We start from the raw sequence: 22,770 nt of genomic DNA on the forward strand, positions 1-22,770 counted from the left end.
TTATCTTTGTATCTCTGTTTATTATATTATACAAACGGATTTCTGTTTTGTTTTTTGTGAGAAACCATCTCAATTGTGTAAGAATTAGAACCATTACATCGGAAGTTATTGTTTTGCGTTCTAAAACACGAAACGATTTTTTTGGGCCAGTTTAGACACCAAAAGTACATCCTGTCTAATTCTTTCAAGAAAACGGGATAATTCAGTAATAAAAAGACACAATGTTGCCATTTTTATTTTACCAGAATAAAAATAGTTTCAGAACTCCACTGTGCCGTATTTGACATGTATTTATTTACAGCGGAAGATGAAGCAAGCACTCGTTGTTGTCTGTTTCATCTCCTCTTGGCTCCATTCTCGATATAATCACATAAACACACACACTTCCATCACTGCCCTTCACACAGCACCAGGGAGCATTGGTTGTGCATGGGGCGTGGCGGGGGGGGGGGGGGGGGTTCCTATCGCTGTCTTGATTGACGTAAGGATGACTTGCGTTCAGGAGTTGATGCTGAGGGCTTTCACCTCACTTGAGCGTCTTTTGTTTTCAGCAGGTGACGTCAAGGCAGGTTGTGCATGATATGTGGGCTTTGTAAATAATCACACATGGAGGTGGGGGGGGGTCAACTGTGAGGAGCGTTCCTCGGGGGTGGGGGAGGGGGGTGATGCTTTGAACGTGGTTCTCCCCGTGCCTGAGTGGGTTTTCTTTGGGTACTCCGGTTTCCTCCCACATTCCAAAAATATGCATGGCAGGTTAATGGAACACTCTAAATTGTTCCTTGGTGTGAGTGTGAGCGTGGATGGTTGTACTGAGTGTAGTGTAGAGCTGTGTGCCCTGCGATTGGCTGGCAACCAGTTCAGGGTGCACCCCCGCCAACTACCTGAGGGATGGCTGGGATAGACTGCATGTGTCTTAATTGTCACGTAAAAAGGCAGTGAAATCACATCAGATTATTATGTTCCGTTATATTAAAAAATGCATAGTTAAGAGAATCAAGAGTTTTTGGGGAGCGGAAAAGTCATGAATTTTTTTTTGGGGGGGGGGGAATAAAAAGAAAAAACCTCTTTTTAGGAGCCATTTTGCAACACCAGAAATGTTATTGGAATAAAGTGATATTCAAGGAAGAGTTTTTACATTGCCAAAATAAGGTCATCTTCTTTGAGGATAGTTTATTCCAAGAAAAAAGTAAAACTATGAAAAAGTCATGTGAGATAAAGTCATGTTACAAATGAAAGTTTGTACTTACAAAAATAAAACTGTATTCTTTTCGTTGCGGGGGGTTGGTGGTAAAATTATAACAGACTCCATCATATAACATGATTACAGTTCTTTTTAAAATAAATAAGAGACATTCTCCACCCAATTAACACCATCCAATCAAAGGAATGATCTTCAATTCGGCCTTCTTCCCAAGCACGCACGCAAACACGCACACGCAAGCAACTGAATTATTGCAGCGTTTCAGCCGCGCTCCTGCTACGATGCGCTCAATCATCACGGCACCCGTGTGGGGCGTTTATTTGTCCCTCCACGCCAGCTCAATACAATCACATGACTTTGGCCTACGACGGCAGAGGCTGCACAATCAACAGCGGAGCGTTAGTAAAGGATGCCTGAGTAGTTTGGCGGCCAGAGGTATCCCGCGACCGCTCCTGCAAAAATCCTAAAAAGAAAACGCGCAAGCAGAGCGAGGAGGCGTGACGATTCAAGTCAAGTGATGAGCGAAAAGGTTCAGAGGTCAGCTTGTACTGTACTAGTGATGGAGTTGAGCACCGACTCTACGGCTAGGGGGGGGGGGGGTATTCACTGGTCCAATCATGTAGAAGGGAGGCGGTGTGGGGGAAGGGGGCTATGGCTGTCAGAGCGAGTTTGCAGTGGAGAACGGCAGGCTGGTACAGTGAGGGGAAGTGACGTCTTCGTGTCACATCGGATCACACGGAGCACAAGCATGGCATTGGGGAGGGGAAAGAGGGGCGGGTGGTGACCAGGCCCGACTAGCCCAAAGGCCTTCTCGTTAGTCTTGCTGTAGTTCTCAGTGAAACTAGCTCTGACCCAAAGTCCGACTGCACCGCTCATCCCCCACTCTAAAATCAAAAGTAACCCAATTATGGGTCAAAAAGTGACCGATGCCAATTGGATCAATCTGACCCAACTTTGTGGGTTGTTTGTTTAATCCACAAAGTTCAGTCAAATCAATAACCACACACAACACTTGTTTAGCACAAAACAACCACGTTTTTGCATGACATGAGAAGAATAAATTCAACAAGCTCCTTGGCACAGAGGAGTGCTCTAAAAACATTTGGCTGAAAAATATGGTCAAAAAGAAGCCGACCAAAGTTTTTGGGTTACACTATATTTTGAACCCAAAATGTTGGGTTAAATCAATAACCCACAAAACCTCAACATCTGGGGTTAAATTAACAACCCCAGAAGTTGGGTTGGTCCCTTTTTGACCCAATTTGAGCTATATTCAAGCCAACTGTTGTTAGAAGTGGCCTGGTGGTCCAGTGGTTAGCGTGTCGACCTCACAGTGCAAAGGCACTGGGTTAGATTTCAGCTCCGACCTCCCTGTGTGGAGTTTTCATGTTCTCCCCTGTCTGCGTGGGTTTTCTTTGGGTACTCTGGTTTGTCACACATTCCAAAAACATGCATGACAGGCTGATTGAACACTCAAAATTGTTCCTAGGTGGGATAGGCTCCAGCACGCTCCGCGACCCTTGTGATCAGAAAATGGATGGATGGATGTTTTTCGAATGAATGAGATCCCAGTGTCAGCCCCAGGTTGACCTTAAGTTAAGACCAGTCTCACTACACAGTTCCAACCCAAAAACTGGGTTGATTTGTGCAAAACAATTCTCAAAATTGGGATGAGCAATGCGACTCTTTTGAGTAAAGTTTTGGGGATAAATGAGTAACCAAAAAAGTTGGGTCAAATTGACCCAAGTGGTGGTTGGTCCTGTTTTTTTTTTCGAGTGAAGAGATGGGCGCTCCTCATGGTCACGGGAACATCCTGGAAGTCATACGTTGGACCATCTGCTCCTCGTTGCACACATTTAGGCCCATAATCAGGAAGTCTTGTTAAATCCTTGTGTTTACTATGTCTGTTCTTCTGAGAGAAGTGCTCCTACAACACAGGAAAGTCAAGTTAGACACACACATCACAATATCCTTGAATCCATTGAATAGCAGCAATCGTGAAAAAATCTAAATAAAAAAAATAAGCCAAGAGTACTTGATATACACCCCAAAGGTGTTGTAATTGCACATGGAAGCCACAAGATGGCAGCAACACCCTTTTTCCTGTTAGATACAGCTATGGCCTGACAAACTGAAGCTCCTGCGCATACATGAATATGGTTCCTTGGCCACATTGTGGCACCAAGGGAGTATTTTTACACAGGGATTTAGCTTGAGCACAAAAAGAGAACGTTCCAATTATGTATTATGAAACAAAAAAGTTGCAATGTGAGGAGAATTAGGTTTATTTTTCAAGAACATTCATTGGTATAAATTAAAATTGTTATGTGGAAAAGTTAGAGTTGTTTGTCTTTTTAAAATTATTACATTTTTCTTGAAAGTCTAAATATGACCAGAAATGTCCTCAGAACAGTGAGAATAGTAATAATTCCAAGAAAAAAAAAATTGAATAAATATGACTACAGAACTACAAAGAGGCTGCAGTAGCTCCAAAACAGGGTCACGGTCCACATCCCATTGTGGACCGCCCTAACAAAATAAATACAGAAATGGCAAGTCGTTGTTGGAGAGATGCATTCCTTCGCTCGAACATCCTTTTCCGCATGCCTACATGCATACGTGAGGTTTGGCTATTCAAAATTTTCTTCAACAAGCAGAGTGAAAAATGAACGAATGAAAGAAAATCTGGACTTATATTTTCGTCCAACTGTCTTATCTACCACTTATCTGGTAACTATCAAACAAACAAAATCCACACCACCATGGAACTCCACATAGGAAGGCTATAATAGTCACAACCTGCGAACTGTGACGCTGATGTGCAAACCACTTGGTGAGCATGTTGCCTCATATTTGTCAAGAATATAAGAGTCCTAATTTTGCAAGAATAAAGCTGTAAGGGAAAAAAATGCAACATTTTGAGAAGTGTTTTTTTTCCCCAAAAGAAAAAATTGGAATGACCGCAATTGTTATTTTATTGCAATATAAAGGGCATTATATTATAACTGGGATTGAAAAAAAAAGTCATATTAAAAGAAAAAACAGTCTGTTCTGGAAAAAGAACCGATCACAAGAGAAAAAGTTGTAATAGCAATAATACAACTGCTACCCCACACCCAGGTGATAAGAAGACAAAAAGGTGGTTTATTAAAAAATAAAAATGATAATGTATGAAAATTAAGGTTCGGATTTCAGGACTTACACAAGTCCAGCGATTATAAGTAAAGAATGTTAGGATAAACAATTCACAGTATTACAAGAATAGCTGTATTTTTATGAAAAAAAGTCAGCATTCCAAGAATAAAGTTGTAATATTGGAAGGAAAATAGTCAGTGTTACAAGAATTTTTTTTTATTATCATTAGTAAGTCTATCCCAGGGGTGGGCAAACTTTTTGGCTCGGGGGCCGCATTGACTTTTAAAATTTGACAGAAGGGCCAGGTCAGCACGAGCTATGTTACATTAAAAAAAAACTGCATTTGTTGACAGTCCATATCAAACATCAACAGAACAAAATCATGAAAGTACGGTATTAATATACTTTTTTTTTAAATGACAAAATTGTTGTTGATGACCTATTTTAGCCTGTGCATCGCTGCAGATGGGTTGTGATCAGACCAGTAGAAGTAGAGCGATACAGAGGTACTAGGTGGTCGAAAAGATTGCCCCGCCCCCCCGTGTTCTGCAACTTCAAGTCAATGCGCCACCTGGCGGTGAAATGTCTCTCATTACAAGTCCAATTGAAATGAATGCAATCATTCACATCGAACCTTAATCGTGGACCAATCTTTGGTGGGCCGGATTAAAAAGACCAACGGGCCGGATTCGGCCCGCGGGCCGTAGTTTGCCCACCACTGGTCTATCCTGTGTGTGAATTCTTATTAATATACACGTTTCTTTTCTGAAACGAGGACTTAATTCTGGAAAAGAATTTCTCCGACTTGTTTTCTTGTTCCGACACCGCAACTGCTTTTGTGTCGTGAAATTACAACTTCACCGTGAAATTCTAGTTTGAATTGATCCACACACAAACCAATGTCATGTGTTTTGTGACAAGCTAAACTGAATTGTCTGTATCCCTTGGTGAAAAAGTTAAGTGGGAAAAGAAATGGGAGGGGGTGGAGGGAACAAAAACATCTGCAGTATGAGCAACAGTGTTCACGGGCTAATAATTTTCATCACATCTGCTTACCTTTCATTCACTACGCGGCTTGCGTCTATCAAGAAAATAAATAGACTCCTTCATGTCCAAACATCGCCATTGGCTTGCGGCAGCCCGTTCACTGGTTCCTTCACGTTTGAATAAAAAATATCATCCAGTTACGGAGCACAACAAAGTCATAGCGAGATCCTTCAGAAAGACGTCATGGCTCTTCAAAGACATTCAAAACAGCCTCCAAATGTTAAAAAGTTACTTTTGTTCAAATTTTTGTGAGTTCCAGTGTTTTTTTTTTCTTCCACACAATAGTATGCTCCTTCTGCTCCATAGAGGGGTGGGGGAGGGGGTTGAAAGTCATTAGTTGACTTAATTTATAGATGTTTATAAATAAAATTTCATAAATTAAAAGTCCAGTAGATAAAATAAAACTTATATATTCTTTTTCTTTTGTCCCGAAGTGATCACGTTGTGCTTTCTGCAAACAAAAAGTTGGGGAGGGGTGGAAAAAAAAAAGCAGCAGCAGATTTTTGCCAGAGATGAATCCAGATGTTTTTTTCTTTTTCTTTTTTTGTAGATGGAAAATGAGTGTGTCTATCTGTGTCGGCTGGATAATCCATTGCTGTTGGCGGCGGGCTCTTCCAGGTCGTCATCCTCAAAGCCGTGAAAGGTGGAGGCATCGCTCTCCGATGTGGTGGCAAACAACTCCTCGGCACCGCCCGTGTTGCCACCGCCACCGTCCTCCTTCTCCTCGCCGCCGTCAGCTGGCTCACGGGACAAAAGAGGAGCAAAATGAGTCCGACGGAAAGACAAAGGGAAGCGGTCGTGCCCTTCCTCTGCCAAGAATTACTCCAAACTAGGACTAGCGCTTTCCAGGAGACTCTTGGAGCAATTGAAAGTTGGATACGCAATGTGTAAATCAATTTGGTCTATAACGACCGGTACCGGTCCGCAGGCCATCTGGTGCCGGGCTGCACAGAAAGAATAAATAACTTACATTCCTTCCATTTTCTTCTTTTCGGAATCTGAAAGATGTTTTTATTTAAAAAAAAAATCCTTTGGTAGCTTTCACAGTATGCGTCGTGTCATTGGCCTCCTGAAATATTTGGTTGAATATGCGTGGATAAAATTTGCAACAATACTTACGAATATATCCCTGCCATTTTTGTTTTTGTCACATTTCGACACCGCTTACCTGATTTGGATGGCTAAACCCTCAAACTAAAGCTGAAAGTCTGCAGTGAAAGCACATCTTGTTTGTTTCAGTTCAACTGCATTGGGGTGTTGTTTCGAGCCAAAAACGACAAGAATTGTCTCCTCCTCCCAATATTCATAGACTCGATAGTGCTTGGTTGTTTAATTACACACTTGATGGTTGGGCAGACACTCGAGAGACACGAAAATTTCTATATATAAGCACTTAACGTACATTTTACATAATATGTCTCCTTGTATCCACAGTGGGACCTCGAGAGTACAACGTGCAAGAGTGGTACAATTTCAAGTGCAGATGAGACTGTCAAATCTTGTGGGACTTCAGCTATGTGAGCATCAAAAGCATTACCTGTTTTCCTTTTTGTAGCGTGTTTATTTTTTTTCGGGTGAGATGACATCACAGAAGGTGGTGGGTGACCCAAGAGGGAAAATCCTGACAATAAACAGAGCAGTAAATGCTCCAACTCACGTGTGCATTGGCAGGTTGTGCAGGGGGAGCCAGATTTCATAAGCTTCTTGTTGGCATTCTGACATTTCTCACAGTATCGGTTGGGAATTCTGGCCCCGCTCGGAGCCTTTGGACCTGAGAGAAACGTTTATATTAAAAAAAAAAGAAAAAAAAGAAAAAGAAACTTCAGCAAAAATGTCTCAATGACATGCAACGTTTGCTCAATCAACACGAATTTTCCACAAATTTGCTTATTGCCACATCACATCGTCAACATTTCAGTTGTATTGATTAAAAACGTGAAAAAACCCATAGTTTACCACCAAAAATAACATAAAATATTGAATTGTATCTATCCAACACAAGACTGAGATTGATCTCATCTTCACGGGGGTTGCAGGGGTGCTGGAGCCTCTCTCAGATATTCTTTTTCTTTCTTTTTTTAAAAACGCAGTTTGGTTTTTATTTTGTTGACAAAAATGTTTTTTTTTCTTTTTTTTTCTCAGCTAATTCATTTAACCTCAGTACTGAGTAACAGACATGCCAACCACTCATCTAATTACTTTTTGGTTTAGCTGGGGAAATTTGCACTGACAATTACTGTGTCGAAAATAAAACATGAAATGCTATCTGCAGGTATTTGAATTGTTGGAGTTGCATCTAGGAGCTGGTAGGTCATTAGCAGACAGTCAATAAAATTGGTCATATTGCTCCCCTGTGGAACGCCAGAAGACACGTCAATGAAGCGGCACCAGAATAAAGATGAACACATTCAACCTTTTTCTGAAAAAGACTCACTGCACACTTTCAGCACTGAAAGGCAAAGCGAGTTAGCGACAGCAGTTCTTACGTTTGTGTCTGTCAGTGGGCTGTACATAAGGAGACCTTGATGAGACAGCGCTCCTCTCCTCGGCTCTGTCCTCCTCAGTAAGATGGGAATTGGTATAGTGGTAGCTTAGTCCTGTACGGCTTCTATAGCGCTTCGCATAGACTGTCACACACACGCACAGCAATGAGTCATGTCAACCCTTCAATCTAAACACATTATAATGCAAATACACAGCAATTGATAAACTAAGTCGGTTTACCTGAGGTTGATGATTTGGAATTATTCCTTTGTTTGTATCTGTCTAGAAAAGAAACGATGACAAAATCAGCCTTAGCAAGTGTTGTCCATTTACTGTCGTCACAAGCATAACATGAATAAACCCCGAGCTCCACTATCCACTTGCATGCAAAGGATAGTTGAGCCTGCGACAAGAATTGCATTTCACCCTGTGAAAATCACAGTAGATATCATTCAACAATGAGGACTCCTACATACCTACTGTAAGCTTTATTGGACAAGTTTTTTGAAAGGTTGCTCAATCACTAAAGCTAATCACAAATCAGTGCTGATAACCAGGCCAGTTTTGAGCTTGATTTTCCCCCCTTTAAAGTCAGCAACAACCTGAATGCCTCCAAAAAATAATCCTGTAGCGTGAGGAAAGAGTGTTTTTTTTTGGCTTCTCAATCGGGTTGGGGAAAGGTTGGCCCGACAATCCAAAATATTAAGCTAAGACTAAGCTCAACCAAGCCACTGATTGAACGATAACCAATCAAGATTTGATTTGTCGCTTGCGCTGTTGCTGGACACATATTGAGGAGAAACTGGTTGTGTTGAGTGTTTAACATTTCTATGTCGCTATACACCACAATAAAAAACGAGAAGGAAAACGACAATGCACCGATTAGCAAACAAACAGTTAGCCTAGCTTCTTTTGTTTCTTGTACTCTTATTTTCCGACATTATGGATGCCCAATGCTGCCTGGGGCACCATGTTGCCTCACACAGGTCAGTCTTGGTATTACAACAGACATCCTCCATGTGAGGTGTTCTGTGTTGGTCATTTCGAGTACAGTACACTACTCACTATGAAGGCAGTAAGAACACACAATAAGGCAATTTTTTTCCCTCTCATCGTGTGTGAGGTCTTTCACACTATAAAAAATGGTTCAGATGTTAAAACCCTATATGAGGATTCAGACACTCACATGCAAGGTCAAAATTACAGGATGTAATGCTGCTCTAATGTTCACTTACTGTCACAGACATATGGCTTGTCATCATCCATTTCAGCCTTCCTCCGGCCTGAACCCCGACCCTAAAGACAAACACGAGACCATCCACTTAATCTTGAACATACGAGCAGTAGCCTGCACACATTGAAAGCGTCACCTTGTAATTGAGTCACTTACCCTTCCTTTGCCTCGGTGTCTCCTCTTGGGCGTGTCCACCTCGTAGTCGTCATCATCATTGAAAGCATCTTCTGCCGCGTCTGCCTCGAGGACTCTCTGACATGAGAACGATACACATGAAGATGCGGTCTGAACAGGCAAGTTGGTTGAGGTCTGCTCAAGCTTCGAAAAGAATTTAAAGATAGAATTTTGAGCTTGGACTGTATCAAGTTGTGGAAATGGCATAACATAGGGCTTTGTGGAGGAAAACGAAGAGATGGGTTGTGGCACTTTGATGGTCATATTTTTAATAATAGTGCTGAGTCGTTACCGTATGGGTGATGTGAACCACTGCTGGTCGCTCACTGATTGAGCACATTTCACATTCACAGCAGATTAGTCTGAATGAAGGCACCTGGATCTCCAGCAAACTCTCTTCGTCGTTCCTGGAGTTCCTCTTGTCTAGACCTTCGCCTCTTAGCAGAGCTTCGAGAGTTGTGCTCTGGGTGGGCAATGTGTCCTTGGACATGAGGCCGTTGTCTGCCCAAAAAAACAAAAACAAAACAGAAAAGAAATCATTGAACTCTGCAAGTGATCTTTCAATCAGTATGTGTCCGTTTATCTTATCTTTCAGCCACTCTCCACTTAAAAAAGCAAGTCGCAGTTTGCTGCAGCACCTCTTTGCTATTGTGTACGTTTCTTAACAACACAAATATGTCACAGCCACTATTTTCATGCGCAGCTTATGGAATTTCTTCAGAGAAGGAAAGGCAATTTTGCACTCTCTCGATATTGTGCTGACTCGGGGACCCTTGAGATGCATCACTTGGACCTGAGCACGTCATGCAGATCTTGCCTCCCAAGAAAAACTGTATCGGAGGAGGCAGGTGGAGAATGAATTAAAAGCTCTGAGGCGCACATTGTGCATCTTATTTGAAAAGTCTCTTCATCAGTGATGGCGATGCAGATGCTTTATGGATGTTGGACAAGCGGACGTATTTCAGCTACATTGCTCCAACCATCCCCAATGCAACCCAACATGCCTCCTGCACCACAAGCAACCGAAAGCTGCATAGGTGAGAATCAGACATAAAACTCCACTGCAGCCCCACACCATTGTGTCTGACTTTCAACTCTCCGCGACGAGACGGGTCCACCTCCCCTCCCTCGCTACTCACCCATGGGATCTGGTGGGCTAAAAATAGAGCTGGCAGCCGCCTGCAGCACGGAACTGATTGTGCATGCAGCACAAGTCACACTACCACACCATCAGCAGGACAGTAAGCTTGCTAGCCAGAGCACAACTTTGGCGGCTCCCTTGTGCTGATCCACCTCTGGCCAGATGCACAACGTGCTTAGCATCCTAAATGACGTGTAAGTCGATGTGTGTGTGTGTCGCCTCTGCTGGGCTCTCCCTGACACAGCACAGTTGTTGGTAGAAGGCGGGGAGGTGGGTAGGGGTGGCTGTCTCAGTGGAAAACAAAAGGGAACAATGAGATGTGGTTGGGAAACAAAGGCCTAGTTGAGTTGCTCTCTCTCCAGTTTGTGTTTGACTTCCAAAACATAGAATGGACAAATCTCAGCTCAACCTGAGAACAAGCGCATTGTTTTGGGCTCGCTCCAGAGAAAGATTCAAGAAATCCATACAGGTTGAAGTAGATGTACAGTTAAGGCACAACCTTTTGTGGATTCAGAGTCAGTACGCACCTGGCACAATAAGTGTCTGTGATGGACACCAAAGAAAGTTGAGCTTTTCTAGGAGGCTTTGCAGAGAAGTCGGGGAGCATCGGAGGAATCTTTCGTTGGAAGGGAACGGCATTTTTCAGACTGTAAGCTAATCGGAAGCTAAGTCGCACCAGTTAAAAAATACATGAGAAAGAAAAAAATACTTAAATTGCCTTTCTAAACAGGTGTTTGATGAGCATTCCTCAACTATTTAAGTCTTTTTGCCATCTGTCACAGCTTTTAGGGAACATGTTGCAGCCATGAAACTGATTCAAGTGAAAAACAATGTTTATCAGTTTGAACGTTAAATATATTGTCTTCGTAGTGTATTCAATTATATGGAGATTGAACATGATTTGCAAATCATTGTATTTATTTTTTTTACACAATATCCCAACTTCATTGGAATTGGGTTTACAATTAAATATTTGTTCGTGCCTCAGACCGCACAAACAAGAGTGAAGAAACTGCTTGCAAGAGACAAGGAGATAAAAGTAGTTAAAAGCGCTAAAAATCATCCATCCATTATCTCAATAGTTTATCCTCATGAGGGTTTTAGGCGTGCTGGAGACTTTCCCAGGTGTCTTGGGGTACACCCTGAACTGGTTGCCAGCCAATCGTAGGGCACACATAGACAAACAATAACGATCCACAATTAGAATCACACCTACATACAATAAACTGACCAAAATAGTGAGAGAATATCGAGGCGCAGGCTCAACGTAACGTCTCAAGAGACAGCCAGGAGACGGCCTAACTTTATTCCAGACCATTTATTATTGAATACACGCTGCAGTGGACCAGCGTTCAGCAGCGGGAAATCTAATTAAATGTTCTCTTCACAAAACAAGTTCAACAGCCGGGTAAACATGGCCACGGCTCATTGGGTGGAAAAATGACTGGCAGCCTCTTTTGCTCTACACCCTAATGCAGAGCTACACTTTACTTTTAGTGAGATTATTCCACATAAACACTGAAAAGAGCCTAGAAGAGAGAGAGGTGGTGAATCTCGGCGGGCGATAAACTTACCGAGCTTGAGACCAAAGATGCCCAGGCTGGGGTCGGTGGCGGTGTGGAGCCTTCGCTTCTTTCGCCAGCAACGAGCCGGATACGTGTACATCTGCCCGGCCGCCACCCCTGCTTAACCAGTGAACACAAATGAGACTGTTTCAATACTTGCACAATAGAGAGTAGAGTACCTGCGAATCCATTTGTTTTGGGGCAGATCTTTTTTAACCAGAAAAGACACATACAGTCCTCCTAAATCATCATATACACATACACACACATATTGTATATATTTACATACATATATACACACATATACATAAATACATACATATACCTATATACATACACACACACACGTGTATATACACATACTGTATATATATATATATATATATACACACACACACACATATATACACACACAGATTGTATGTATTTACATACATATAACACACACACACACACAGTGGCAGTGGTGCAGCATAAGATTGATAGGTGAAAGCTTTTGCCCATCAAATCAAACTTATTTGAGGTATTCCAGCTTGTTACAGATGACAAATGACGATAACGTGATGCATTGCTATGCATTGTCTTTGCAATATATATCATCATATCACCCAGCTCTAATGACTATGCATGTTATGAATAATGATGACCTCATAAAGAATTGTAGTTTCGGTAATTGTTAAATTGTAGTCTGTGTGCCTGTGTGTGTGTCCACCTGGGCTGCGGTGATGACGTTCCATCCAGATGTAGCAGTTGTTCTGGGCCACACGAGTTTGTGAGTCCAGGAATGGCAGGCGCACGCTGCGTTCGGCACACAGGCGGGCATTGTAGCTGCGGCACTGCTCAATGGCGTCCTTGTAGAACTGGTCACCCAATCTGAAAAGTGGTTGCCCCATAAGGTTAGCCACAAGAAAGGAATTTCCCTTATTTTATATATAGTGGATTTAATTATTTAACTAACCTAAAGTCACACTGGCTGATATAACACGCATCCGTTAGGCAAAAGGAGCAAAGCAAATCAATATAAATAATGTGGGGCCAACACAAAAGTTGAGCTTAAGTTTTCTGGGGGGGGGGGGGGGGGGAAAGTTAATTTTGTTCATTTAACTCCTTCACTCCCAAAGACGTTTTTAAACGTCTTTTCTGACTTGGTCTAGAATTGGCTGGTACTGAATGAGTTAAGATAAATATTTCGATTAAAAACAAAAAGCCAAAAGAATAATTGCTAATGACTAGCATAAAAAAATGACTGATTATTTTACTTGAACAACTGATGAAAATGTTGAGAGATTCTTTGCCAGGCTCGTTTCCCGCCTGGCCCATATTAAGTGTCTCCGGTGACGAGAGAGCATTTAAGACTCTCGGACTTAGTTCCACTTTCCTGAGCACCACTGAGACTTTGGCTGTCCCTCAGCGTTTCAGTGTTAATATTCAGAGTGGGATGGCGAAGGATATTTCACAGTCAAACCCTCAATCTCTGCCACATGCCTGCTATGGTAATTAGCCTACTTAATTAATCCCGGCCGAGTGGTGCGCACAAGGGCAGGTTCTAATTTAACTGTCAAAAATGGAGGGTAAATGCTGGGGCTCGTGAATAAGTACGACGTGTTCGATTTCTATCATCTGTTGTCTACCGGGGGAGGCCAAACCATGACTCCAGGTCGTTGTTAGTTGCAACATGGCATCTCCACATCGGCGTGGCATAATAAGATTCTTCCACATGTTTTCGATTACGACAGTAGGAAGACAGACATATTGAAGGCAGACTAATGAGCTGACGGCTGCGAGTCGAGTCTGGAATCGTTAAGTGGACCTGGGGAGGCGAGAGGCTTGCTTGTCCTGCTCTCACCCGCTTTCTCCGCCTCCAGCCCTAGCTCCTGACAAGACAATGCGTAGCAGATGAACAGTCGCGTCAGGAATGCTGTCCGCACAAAGCCTTCCACACTGTGGCTCGGACAAAGCCACAGCGTGTGAGGCCATGGCTAACAAGCGGCGAGAGTCACAGGTACACTAGATTCCAAGACGACAAGAGGCAAAAAAATAAATACGATTTGATCACTTACAGTCAGACCTCCCAATCCGGACTGTGTTCCAAATGATTAGGCATATGCCTTTGTTTATTATCTTAAATAATGTGATTTATAAATGGATGTTCTAAATCATCCATGATAACATTTAGGAGGGTAAGATATACGGTGGATGGGTACGACTCCGCGAGTACTGAGAGTATTGTCTTATTTTCGACAATAATCGGTGTGTCTATGCATGAGAGTTGTTCCAGGTCAAAAAAATGACATATTGATAATATACGTTACAGACCCAATTGTAATAGATTGACATCTGCTGTACATAGAGGTATGAAAACTCCAACTCATCGAAAAACACCTAAACTCACGACAACACACTTTCTAAACATATTTGAACACACCCACACGTAAAAAAATGCAAGTGTATAGAAAAGATTGTACACATTGTTTCTGTAATTAAGTATGTTAGGTTTTATTTATATGGCACATTTAAAACAGGCAGTTAGAAAGCACTTCAGAAATACATCCATATGTAAAATTGAGACGGGCGTAAAATAGACAAATATGTAAACAAGGGCGCCAATATGACACCAAGAGAAATTAACTAGAAAAAGAATAGCACAGAAAATGGGAACAAAAGAGAGGTCTGTGGAATGGTTTGACAACATCGGTGAGTTTTCAGGTGCTGTTTCGGTGCTGTCAAGCAGGAGAAAGGTTTGGCAGCTCCAAAAGATTGAGCAAGATGGCTCGACGGAGTTGGGGCTAGGAATCCAAATGCACGGTCACCTTTTGTGTCAGATATGTGCCTTTAAGAAGCAGGCCCTTTGAGAACGAGTACTTGGGAAGGAGCCGTGGCAGAGAGAATCTTTCGGAGGAATGTGCTCATGCTTTTTACTGCTCTCCAAATATTCAATAAACAGCTGAAAAGGGTATTTTCAGCTGTTGGTAACTGTTGCTCTCCTTTCCCATATCTGAACACATGAGTGAGTAAGTATACCGTCCAATTCCCCATTAAATAATGATTAAAAAGCTTCAAAATAATAAAGAACATGCATATATACTAGCTGGGACCAAATTGGATTTGTGTGCAGAAATTCTCCCAACCTTTTAAAAGAATATTAAAAAATAATAAATTGTTAATTTGACACAGTCGATCATGGAACCTCAAACGTGCATCCCTAAATGTGACACTTATCTCCAAATGCACATCAAACTCCGGGCTGTGTCCTTCCCTGCCATTCCTCGACATCAGCACACATCAGTGATGGAACGCGACATGACATATCAGCTTACAAAAGCACAGACCGGCTGTAAATGGTCCCTCAAGTGGGCTCAGCTTTGAAGGCGCACTCGAAAGGCATGCCACATGGAAGCAGCTCTTGAGACCACTCAAGTTGAACGCCGGATACTAATCAGGCTCAGCGACTGCCTTTCACTGTAGGCGGGGGGTCAAGTTGAGAGAACAAATATGTGGTTAAAAGTATTTGGGTTGGTGCAGACTACTCAGGGAAAGAGTCCCCCCCCAGCCGCAAGGTAGGAGAGTCTTCTAACCCTTGTAAGGTGGTAGAGAGGGGCTATAAAGTTCTACTGTCGCTGCTTCACTTTTACTCACTAACATAAGCAAAATACTGGTTTTGGCTGGGGAGTAAGGCTTGAACAGCCAAAGATTTTGTGTAGTCAACTAACGTCATGAAAGCCGAACCGAAATGGATTAAATCACTGACATGACTTTTTCCAGCACAGTCCAGCGATCCTCCAAACTCTTTTTGCACAACAAATCGGTTTCATGTAAAGACAATCCCAAAGTACCACTGGTATGAATCTCAAAGTGGAAGTTGATCCCAAATTTTTCTGTACAGTATGTTCTGAGTGTCCACTCGTCTAAAAATGATTGAATATTGTTTTTGTGGAATATGAGTTCAGCAGCAACTTTCGCCCATCTCAGAGGGTGGCCATTTTTCCACTTTCTGTCAACTCAAAATGACATCACAGTTGCTCAGTCTAAATACTACAATATTTCTGTGACAGGCTTTTCTCAAAATAGCCTATGGATCCAGATTTACAATACACCTTACACTTTGTTTTGACCATGCCGAAAGACTGTTTTGAGGGGGCGTTTGTCTCATGCAAGTGAGCCACTGCTCACCCCGCCTCATCAGTTGTGAGCGAGGCTTTTGTTATTATGATGAACCGGTTGCTTGGAGTTGGCGACATAATTGAGCTGGAATGATGTCAGCAAAGCATCACCAATAAATGTAGCGGAACAATGCTTGCCAGGGACTTTGACACACCCGAATCGCACAGTCGATCTCTGAATTGTAATCGCCTCACATAGCAAGTTGGCAAGCAATTCCGACTCAAACTAGCATGTCTAATCCTGAATCTGCAACTCCTGCAAAATATGTACTGTCCATTGCATTTACAGTAATTTTGTTCAGCAAGCCATAGCAGCACAAGTGGGCTTGACTGACTTTCCTGTTTACTGTCAAGTAGTGAGCTCCATGACACCGCCAGCCCCTCAAGGCATAGACAACACAACCTAGTAGACTAATCAAATTCTACACGATTGACAACATTCTTATTGAGCAAAAGTCAACATTTCTCACGTCCAACCAGACCTCTGACCTAAATTTCAGGATGGTACACAACACAGCTATGAACAAACTTAACACGTCTACATTTTTAATTGTAATTAAAAAATGTAGTCAAATGAAAATTCACTGAGCATTTAAGGGATTTTTTTTTTCCAATGAAAATTGAAAATCTAAAGTCCGACTCTTTTGAACGTAGTGAGGTGACATTTTTGATCAAAACCTGACATGGGAAAATGTTTCTAATTTTAAGCCACCCTCTTCAGGTGAGAATGACACCCTCAAGGGTTTACACTGGATTGTCTCTTGGAAATCAGCAAACACACTACTTTCCAAAATGTAAATTATTCTGCTCTGTCTCCTCACTTGAACAACAGGGCAAAGTCATCGGGCAAAGTAATCGCAATATTTTGGGCTGTAGCCACTGGAATGGAAATACCCTATTTTCACGACCATAAGATGCACATGAAAGTCTTAAATTTTCTCCAAAATGGACGGGATCCCTAATGATGCCTTGTGTATGTAACGATTGCCAAAATCGGTGAATGCTGCTGGTGTGACTTGGATCACTGATCCGCTTGACTGACTGACATTGCGCCGACACGTTGCTTATCTAGAGGAAAGGCGGACGTAACTGAGGACAGCGTGCGGACATTAATGTGGGAAGGGTGAGCGTGAAATACGACGCTAAAGGCACGCCACCAGTATGTGTAAATAGGGCCGTTACGTGCATTGTGCAAAACAACATCCCGAAAATGGCACATACGAAGAGAGAGGCTTACGATACACAGTTTAAACTGCAAGCTGTCAGTTACACAGAGGATCATGGGAATTGAGCAGCCGCAAGCGAATTCAAGATCAACTAATCCATGGTGCTTGGTGCTTTTGTTTTATGAAATGGCGCCATTGGTCCATCCAGACAAGGATGACCATGGTGAAGGAACATCCAGCGGATTGCAAGGAAAAGCTGGCCATCTTCTGCTCCTACTGCAGTAGAAAGTGTAATGTTCTGCGTTAGATTAAGTAAAACACTTTCTTGGAGATTTTAATCCTTTATTTTGCTGCTCTGCCGGCCTCGTTTGGCTTCCATTACCATTTTCTCAACCAATCCGCACATTCCTATCTTACGCGATTGATTTAGAAAATAAAAAAAGTACATTGTGAACCACGTCAAAAAGTTACAACCGAACTTAGTTTTGCTCTCGCTGCCTTTTTCAAAACATATGCGAGTGTGTATGCATGCTATATATTTTTTAAGATAGCGTATGTTTTATCATGCCACCGTCCAATAACGTAATGCACCAATGTTTGTTAAATATAGAAAGAGCACCCGTAACTCACACTCCGCCTTTTAATGTGCATCGCATGGTCCTGAAAATACGGAATTTCTAGTAAAGAATAGTTTGCAACATTTGTCATCGACTTTGAACACAGGCAAACTACACAACACAAACTTGCCACAAATGTAACATATGAGTGGTGAATGGTGGCGTTCACAATAAGCTAACTGGCACTCCTTTTGAACTTTTCCACCAAATGAAGTGGTTTGGTCCAACCCAATCTCTTCTTGTCACACTCCCATGAGCCTGCCAGTGCCAAAACAAAGTCACAGTATGGTTAAGTGAGCCTTTCAGCTCCGCTTGTGGCATGTACTACACAGCTTTCGCATCATACAGTTAGCGGGTGCATGAAATTGAACAAAAGCTAATCATATAGCCAGCGTACCCAGCCGCTATCAGTACGTTCCTGTCAGCGGTCGGCCTCCATGACAGCCTGTAATGTGACAATGTGTCAACGCTCATTTTGCATGTCACTTTGCATTTCTAGTATGTCGTGGGGACTCCTCAGCGAGACACACACAACTACAACCCACAAACCGGAGGACAAGTCTTACTTTGTTTAAAGGTTTTGTGAAGGCGCACAGCTCATTCGCAGGAAGCTGCAGCTACCACACCAAAACAACCAACTGCAGGAAACTGAACAGCATTAAATCAGACCACAGATCACCACACGACAGTGCCAATCAACAGCAGACGTGACTCGTTCAAAGTAACAATGTTACTAACCGGCAGTACAGCTCCTTTCACGTTGGTATGATATGCAAATTTTCTAAAAAAAAAAAACACGAACTAAGCCGTACTACTTGCACCACTTACTACTTTGCACCACTATGTTACCTCTACCACAGTGCGGCTGCAACCCCGGGTGTGACGGGTAGAGGGTGGAGATCGATAAACTGCAGTCGAGATGATTGTTGACATACTGTACGCATGGTTGTTGATAACCATGATATATCCCACCAAGGCGACTTCGATTGTTTGTTTGCATGGTAACGATAGCAGTAACTAAGCGTTTCTTCTCCTGCAATCTGATGACATCCTCCTCCAAATATTTTCTAGTGAATCCTTTCCACATTGATTTGTGGACATTTGGATAATTTATGTGTCACAATATGTATGCAATAACATGTTTTTAATCCACTTTGCAAAGTACCTCATCGAGTACCATTCATAACCTTGAATGACTGTCATTAATCAAGGGCCCCTTGTATTTGTATGTACCGTAAAAGTAGTTCAGCAAAACAATCAAGTTCCAATAAAAAGATCAGCTCTGATGAAACCTTTAAATGCCTTCTTAAACGACATTCAATCAATGACAATACAAATGGCGTAACACCACATGAGTGATACCATTCTTTCTTCTGATCTCTTGGCTCGTGGCTGGTGAATTGTATCCCAACGGGTGACACAATAGTGTTCTTACTCATCTGTCTACCATGGCTGCCACAGACTTGTATTTATTTTTTATTTTTTTGGTTTTTGCATGCAGAACACAGATTGCCGTTTTATTTGGATCTCATTCAAATGTGTGTTTGTCACACTTAGAGCACAGTCCCACAATGGCTATAATGTTCTTTTGATTAGTGTATCAAATTTCATCATCAAAAGTTACAGGGCGCCAAAACAAGGGATCATTTTCTACATCTGAAATGTTAAACCAAAATAGTTTCAAACATTCATTGGGTGAATTGTCATTTGTTTCTTCTCTTCTTCCTGAAGTAAACAACAAGCCAAGAAAGAACAGACATGGTGTGATATCCTCCATTGGCTAGTACGTTCCTCTGTGTTACATTGTGTCACTCTACGATGATGTCACAATTTACAAAGCCGACAGCCATAATGTCGATACACCTCATGAAGAAAACAGATGAGGCTTTACTGCTACAAATCATACAAAAAGCGAACCAAACGTGAGTTTTACCACTTGGTTGGAATGTGGCATATGGGCAGGATCTTCCCACTGTGATTTCACTCTAGTCGGAAGATGTGCCCATGAAAAATGTCTAGACGAGCTTAGCTTTATTCAATTCATATTCAAAGCCTCATATTAATCTGATTCCAGTGATTATTGTCCTCTCCGATCAACAAAGACCTTACATTGTGGGTGCCCCACCATCTCTCCAGCCCAATTTCAAACTATTTCCCTAAAGTGAATGGTCTTAATACAAAAAAGGGTGACGCCGGTTCTCTGGAGCAATATCCAATTAGCGTCAAGTGCTATTAATTATAAATCAGACTAAAGTGTGAAATGAAGTCATAAACCAGAATCCTGTCATGGCGGATTAAAACCCTTCATTATGTTTAGTTTATAGGAACAAAGTATGACCTGGAATAATCATCAATCCATCCATCCATCCATTATCCGAACCGCTTATCCTCACACGAGGGTCGTGGGCGTGCTGGAGCCCATCGCAGCTGTCTTCGGGCAGTAGAAGGGTAAAATACCAACTTTATATGGAATATTAGTTGAAATATATTAGAATAACATTGAAAATCTGTGAGAAAATACTAATATTCTTGCAATATTTTTAATACATACAAGGAAAATTGTATGCATTATCCAAGAACATCTGGAGAATGTTGAATGTCAAAAACAAATTTTTGTCTCATTAACGCTATAGGTACAAGCAGCTTAATGTGATGACTGACAATTATGAAAATTACCTTTTTCAAAACAAACTATTTGTATGACCTTTATTATGTTGTCGTAATATTACATATTTTTTCATCTTTTTTTCACAAAAAGTACTCTTGTAATAACACTATTATGCCTTTTCTCAAGAAAAACATCTTCATAAAACCGACTTTATACCTGAAAAATACAGTTAATTCTCACATCACAAGTTGTTTTGGGGATTTTTTTAACCACAAATTCATTCCTGCAACGTCATATTTTGTTAAGAGCTTTACTTTACACACATATTACGAGTTTTTTTTTTCTTTATGACAGGCTTTTTTTCATGAATAAAATCCAACTTTTTATTCGTAACACTTTTTCGCAATTGTTCTGTTAAGTGTGGCCCTCATATATAATTCAGCCTTGACACCTGATAACATATACTGGGAATTTTGTGCTTCTAAAACCAGCAGGATTAGCCATGAAAAAACACAAGTGATGTGAAAATTGAAAGTATTAATAGGGTTTTGTTCAGGTCTTAACCTCAAGTGCTGTTTTGAGCCGTTTGGCTGCCAACAAAATAGAGCTTATTGCACAGCTAGTAATAAATGCACAGGCCACTAAACAGATTTAGGTGAGATTTTCTGCTCGATGGGAATACCGGTGGGGGTTGTCCTGCTAAGAATGACCATAGAACAGCACCTACATGGGTGGAACAGGACGACAGACATTACAGACCATAAATTAGATGTTGAATTAAATCGTGGGCTTGTCTCCCCCGTAGTTGTGAACCGCAGAATACAACACACACCCCATATGTTGTGTGGGCCGCATGCATTTGATTAACAATCCAATCACAAGAACAGTTGAAAAGGGCTGGGCAAAAAGGAAATGCGCACTGGCAACAATGGTGACGGGGCAAGGTGTGGTGAGGTCCACCAAGCTCCGAACTAAGGAAGGAAGGATGGAGCCAGAGGGACACCTCTTTCTGGAGGAGCAGATGGTTCTCCCGCTTGTACTCAACACTTCCTCCCTGTTGGAGCATCTCTCTGACAGATGGGCCCAGGATCCTGGACCAGACCAGGCTAATCTCTCGCACTCCTCTACTTAAAGGCACAGTGGAGCACGGTTGCTGTAGTTGCACGAGCAGGAGGAGGAGGAACAGGAGGAGGTAGAGGAGGAGGATGAACTGACTCAGTGTGCAAATCATCATAGTTAAAGAAGAAAAAGACCGATGTGCACCAGTGAGGCAATGCATGTGAACAAAGGATAACCGAAAGAAATAAGGTGGAGCACTATAGCATTGACGGAATGAACATGGATAAAATTGCACAGAATGTTGTGGCAGAAATTTGTCTTCTCCCCAGTGTCTGTCTGTGCTGGCACTTTGGTCGATTTGGCCAACGAGCATGCAAACACAAAATGCCGCCTCCGCCTCCTCCTCCTGACCACGTCTGCGCTCCGACAAACCAAAGTTGACATGTCGACAAATTGCAAAAGTAGAAAGCACTCTTGGAATGTCACTTGATATTCCGCCGCGTCGCTTGACAAAAAGCAACCGAGTTTTTTTGTAATCGCCTCTCAATTCGTTCGAAAGCAACGGAGAGTCACCGTGTCGAGACTTTGCTTGGGTTAAATTAAAATTACATAGCTGAGGAAGGCGACATTCTCCGAAGAAGCTGCTTTTGTGCCAAGGCAATGTCACGTTTGCAGTCGACACGTTGGAATCTTTGTGAAAATAAAAACTATATCGAGGCTACTTTGCCTTGCAAGAAGTACACCAACATGAAATTAGACAGCCGTAGCGGCCGAACACTCGCGACCAGGGTTAGCATGCACGAACGGCTAGCTGTACCACACGAGTTGGGAACAAATTAATTAATCACAGTTTAACCCAAAACGTCTCAATTACTTACGCTTTTAGTGGATTCTGAATGACAGCCGCCATTTTGCTACAATGTAATGCAATATCGGCGTCTTGCAGTTCTGAGGGAAACCTATCGAAACTGACCTATCGGAGCTCGGGATGTATTCGTCGACCAATAGACGTGCGGTATGTGCCAATTGGGCGTGGCCTGGTAGTGGTAAACTGTCAAAATAATTTTAAAGGGTTTTCCCTCACTCTATATGTTCACACAACTTGCCGTAGCAAAGTATATGTTGCTTGAGAGTCACAATTTAAGTGAGTCACATTAGTTTTGGCATACCACTAACACA

At 42.1% G+C, this 22,770-nt stretch overlaps 1 protein-coding gene across 2 annotated transcripts; it reads right to left on the minus strand.

Annotated features, from left to right (window-relative positions):
* Positions 1-201: 201 nt before the first annotated feature.
* Positions 202-22,549, minus strand: LOC147196129 (zinc finger protein DPF3-like). Of its 2 annotated transcripts, XR_015102711.1 has the most exons (11): positions 22,470-22,549; positions 12,694-12,854; positions 11,991-12,098; positions 9,652-9,776; positions 9,258-9,353; positions 9,103-9,163; positions 8,108-8,149; positions 7,870-8,010; positions 7,041-7,154; positions 5,393-6,120; positions 202-3,128 (listed from the first exon to the last, which is right to left on the minus strand). XR_015102711.1 is itself a non-coding variant. In XM_086127920.1 (10 exons), exons 1-10 carry the CDS (start codon positions 22,499-22,501, stop codon positions 5,951-5,953), a joined length of 1,050 nt encoding a protein of 349 aa, XP_085984046.1. In that variant the 5' UTR covers positions 22,502-22,549; the 3' UTR covers positions 4,537-5,950. The 2 variants fall into 2 exon arrangements, 1 of the variants encoding a protein (XP_085984046.1); XM_086127920.1 differs by lacking the exon at positions 202-3,128 and having other exon boundaries at positions 4,537-6,120.
* Positions 22,550-22,770: the final 221 nt, after the last annotated feature.

The sequence above is a fragment of the Hippocampus guttulatus genome, chromosome 13, assembly GCF_054856545.1.
Source record: "Hippocampus guttulatus isolate MCC_2025c chromosome 13, RoL_Hgut_1.0, whole genome shotgun sequence".
Taxonomy (NCBI): Eukaryota; Metazoa; Chordata; class Actinopteri; order Syngnathiformes; family Syngnathidae; genus Hippocampus; species Hippocampus guttulatus.

Excerpts from the sequence above, each read along its gene's own strand:
- LOC147196129 (XM_086127920.1), bottom strand. The coding sequence starts at position 22,501 with ATGGCGGCTGTCATTCAGAATCCACTAAAAGC. Across the intron at positions 9,164-9,257 it reads GACACCGAGGCAAAGGAAGG|GGTCGGGGTTCAGGCCGGAG; the intron begins GTAAGTGACTCA and ends GTTTGTCTTTAG. Across the intron at positions 8,150-9,102 it reads CAAGCCATATGTCTGTGACA|ACAGATACAAACAAAGGAAT; the intron begins GTAAGTGAACAT and ends TTTCTTTTCTAG.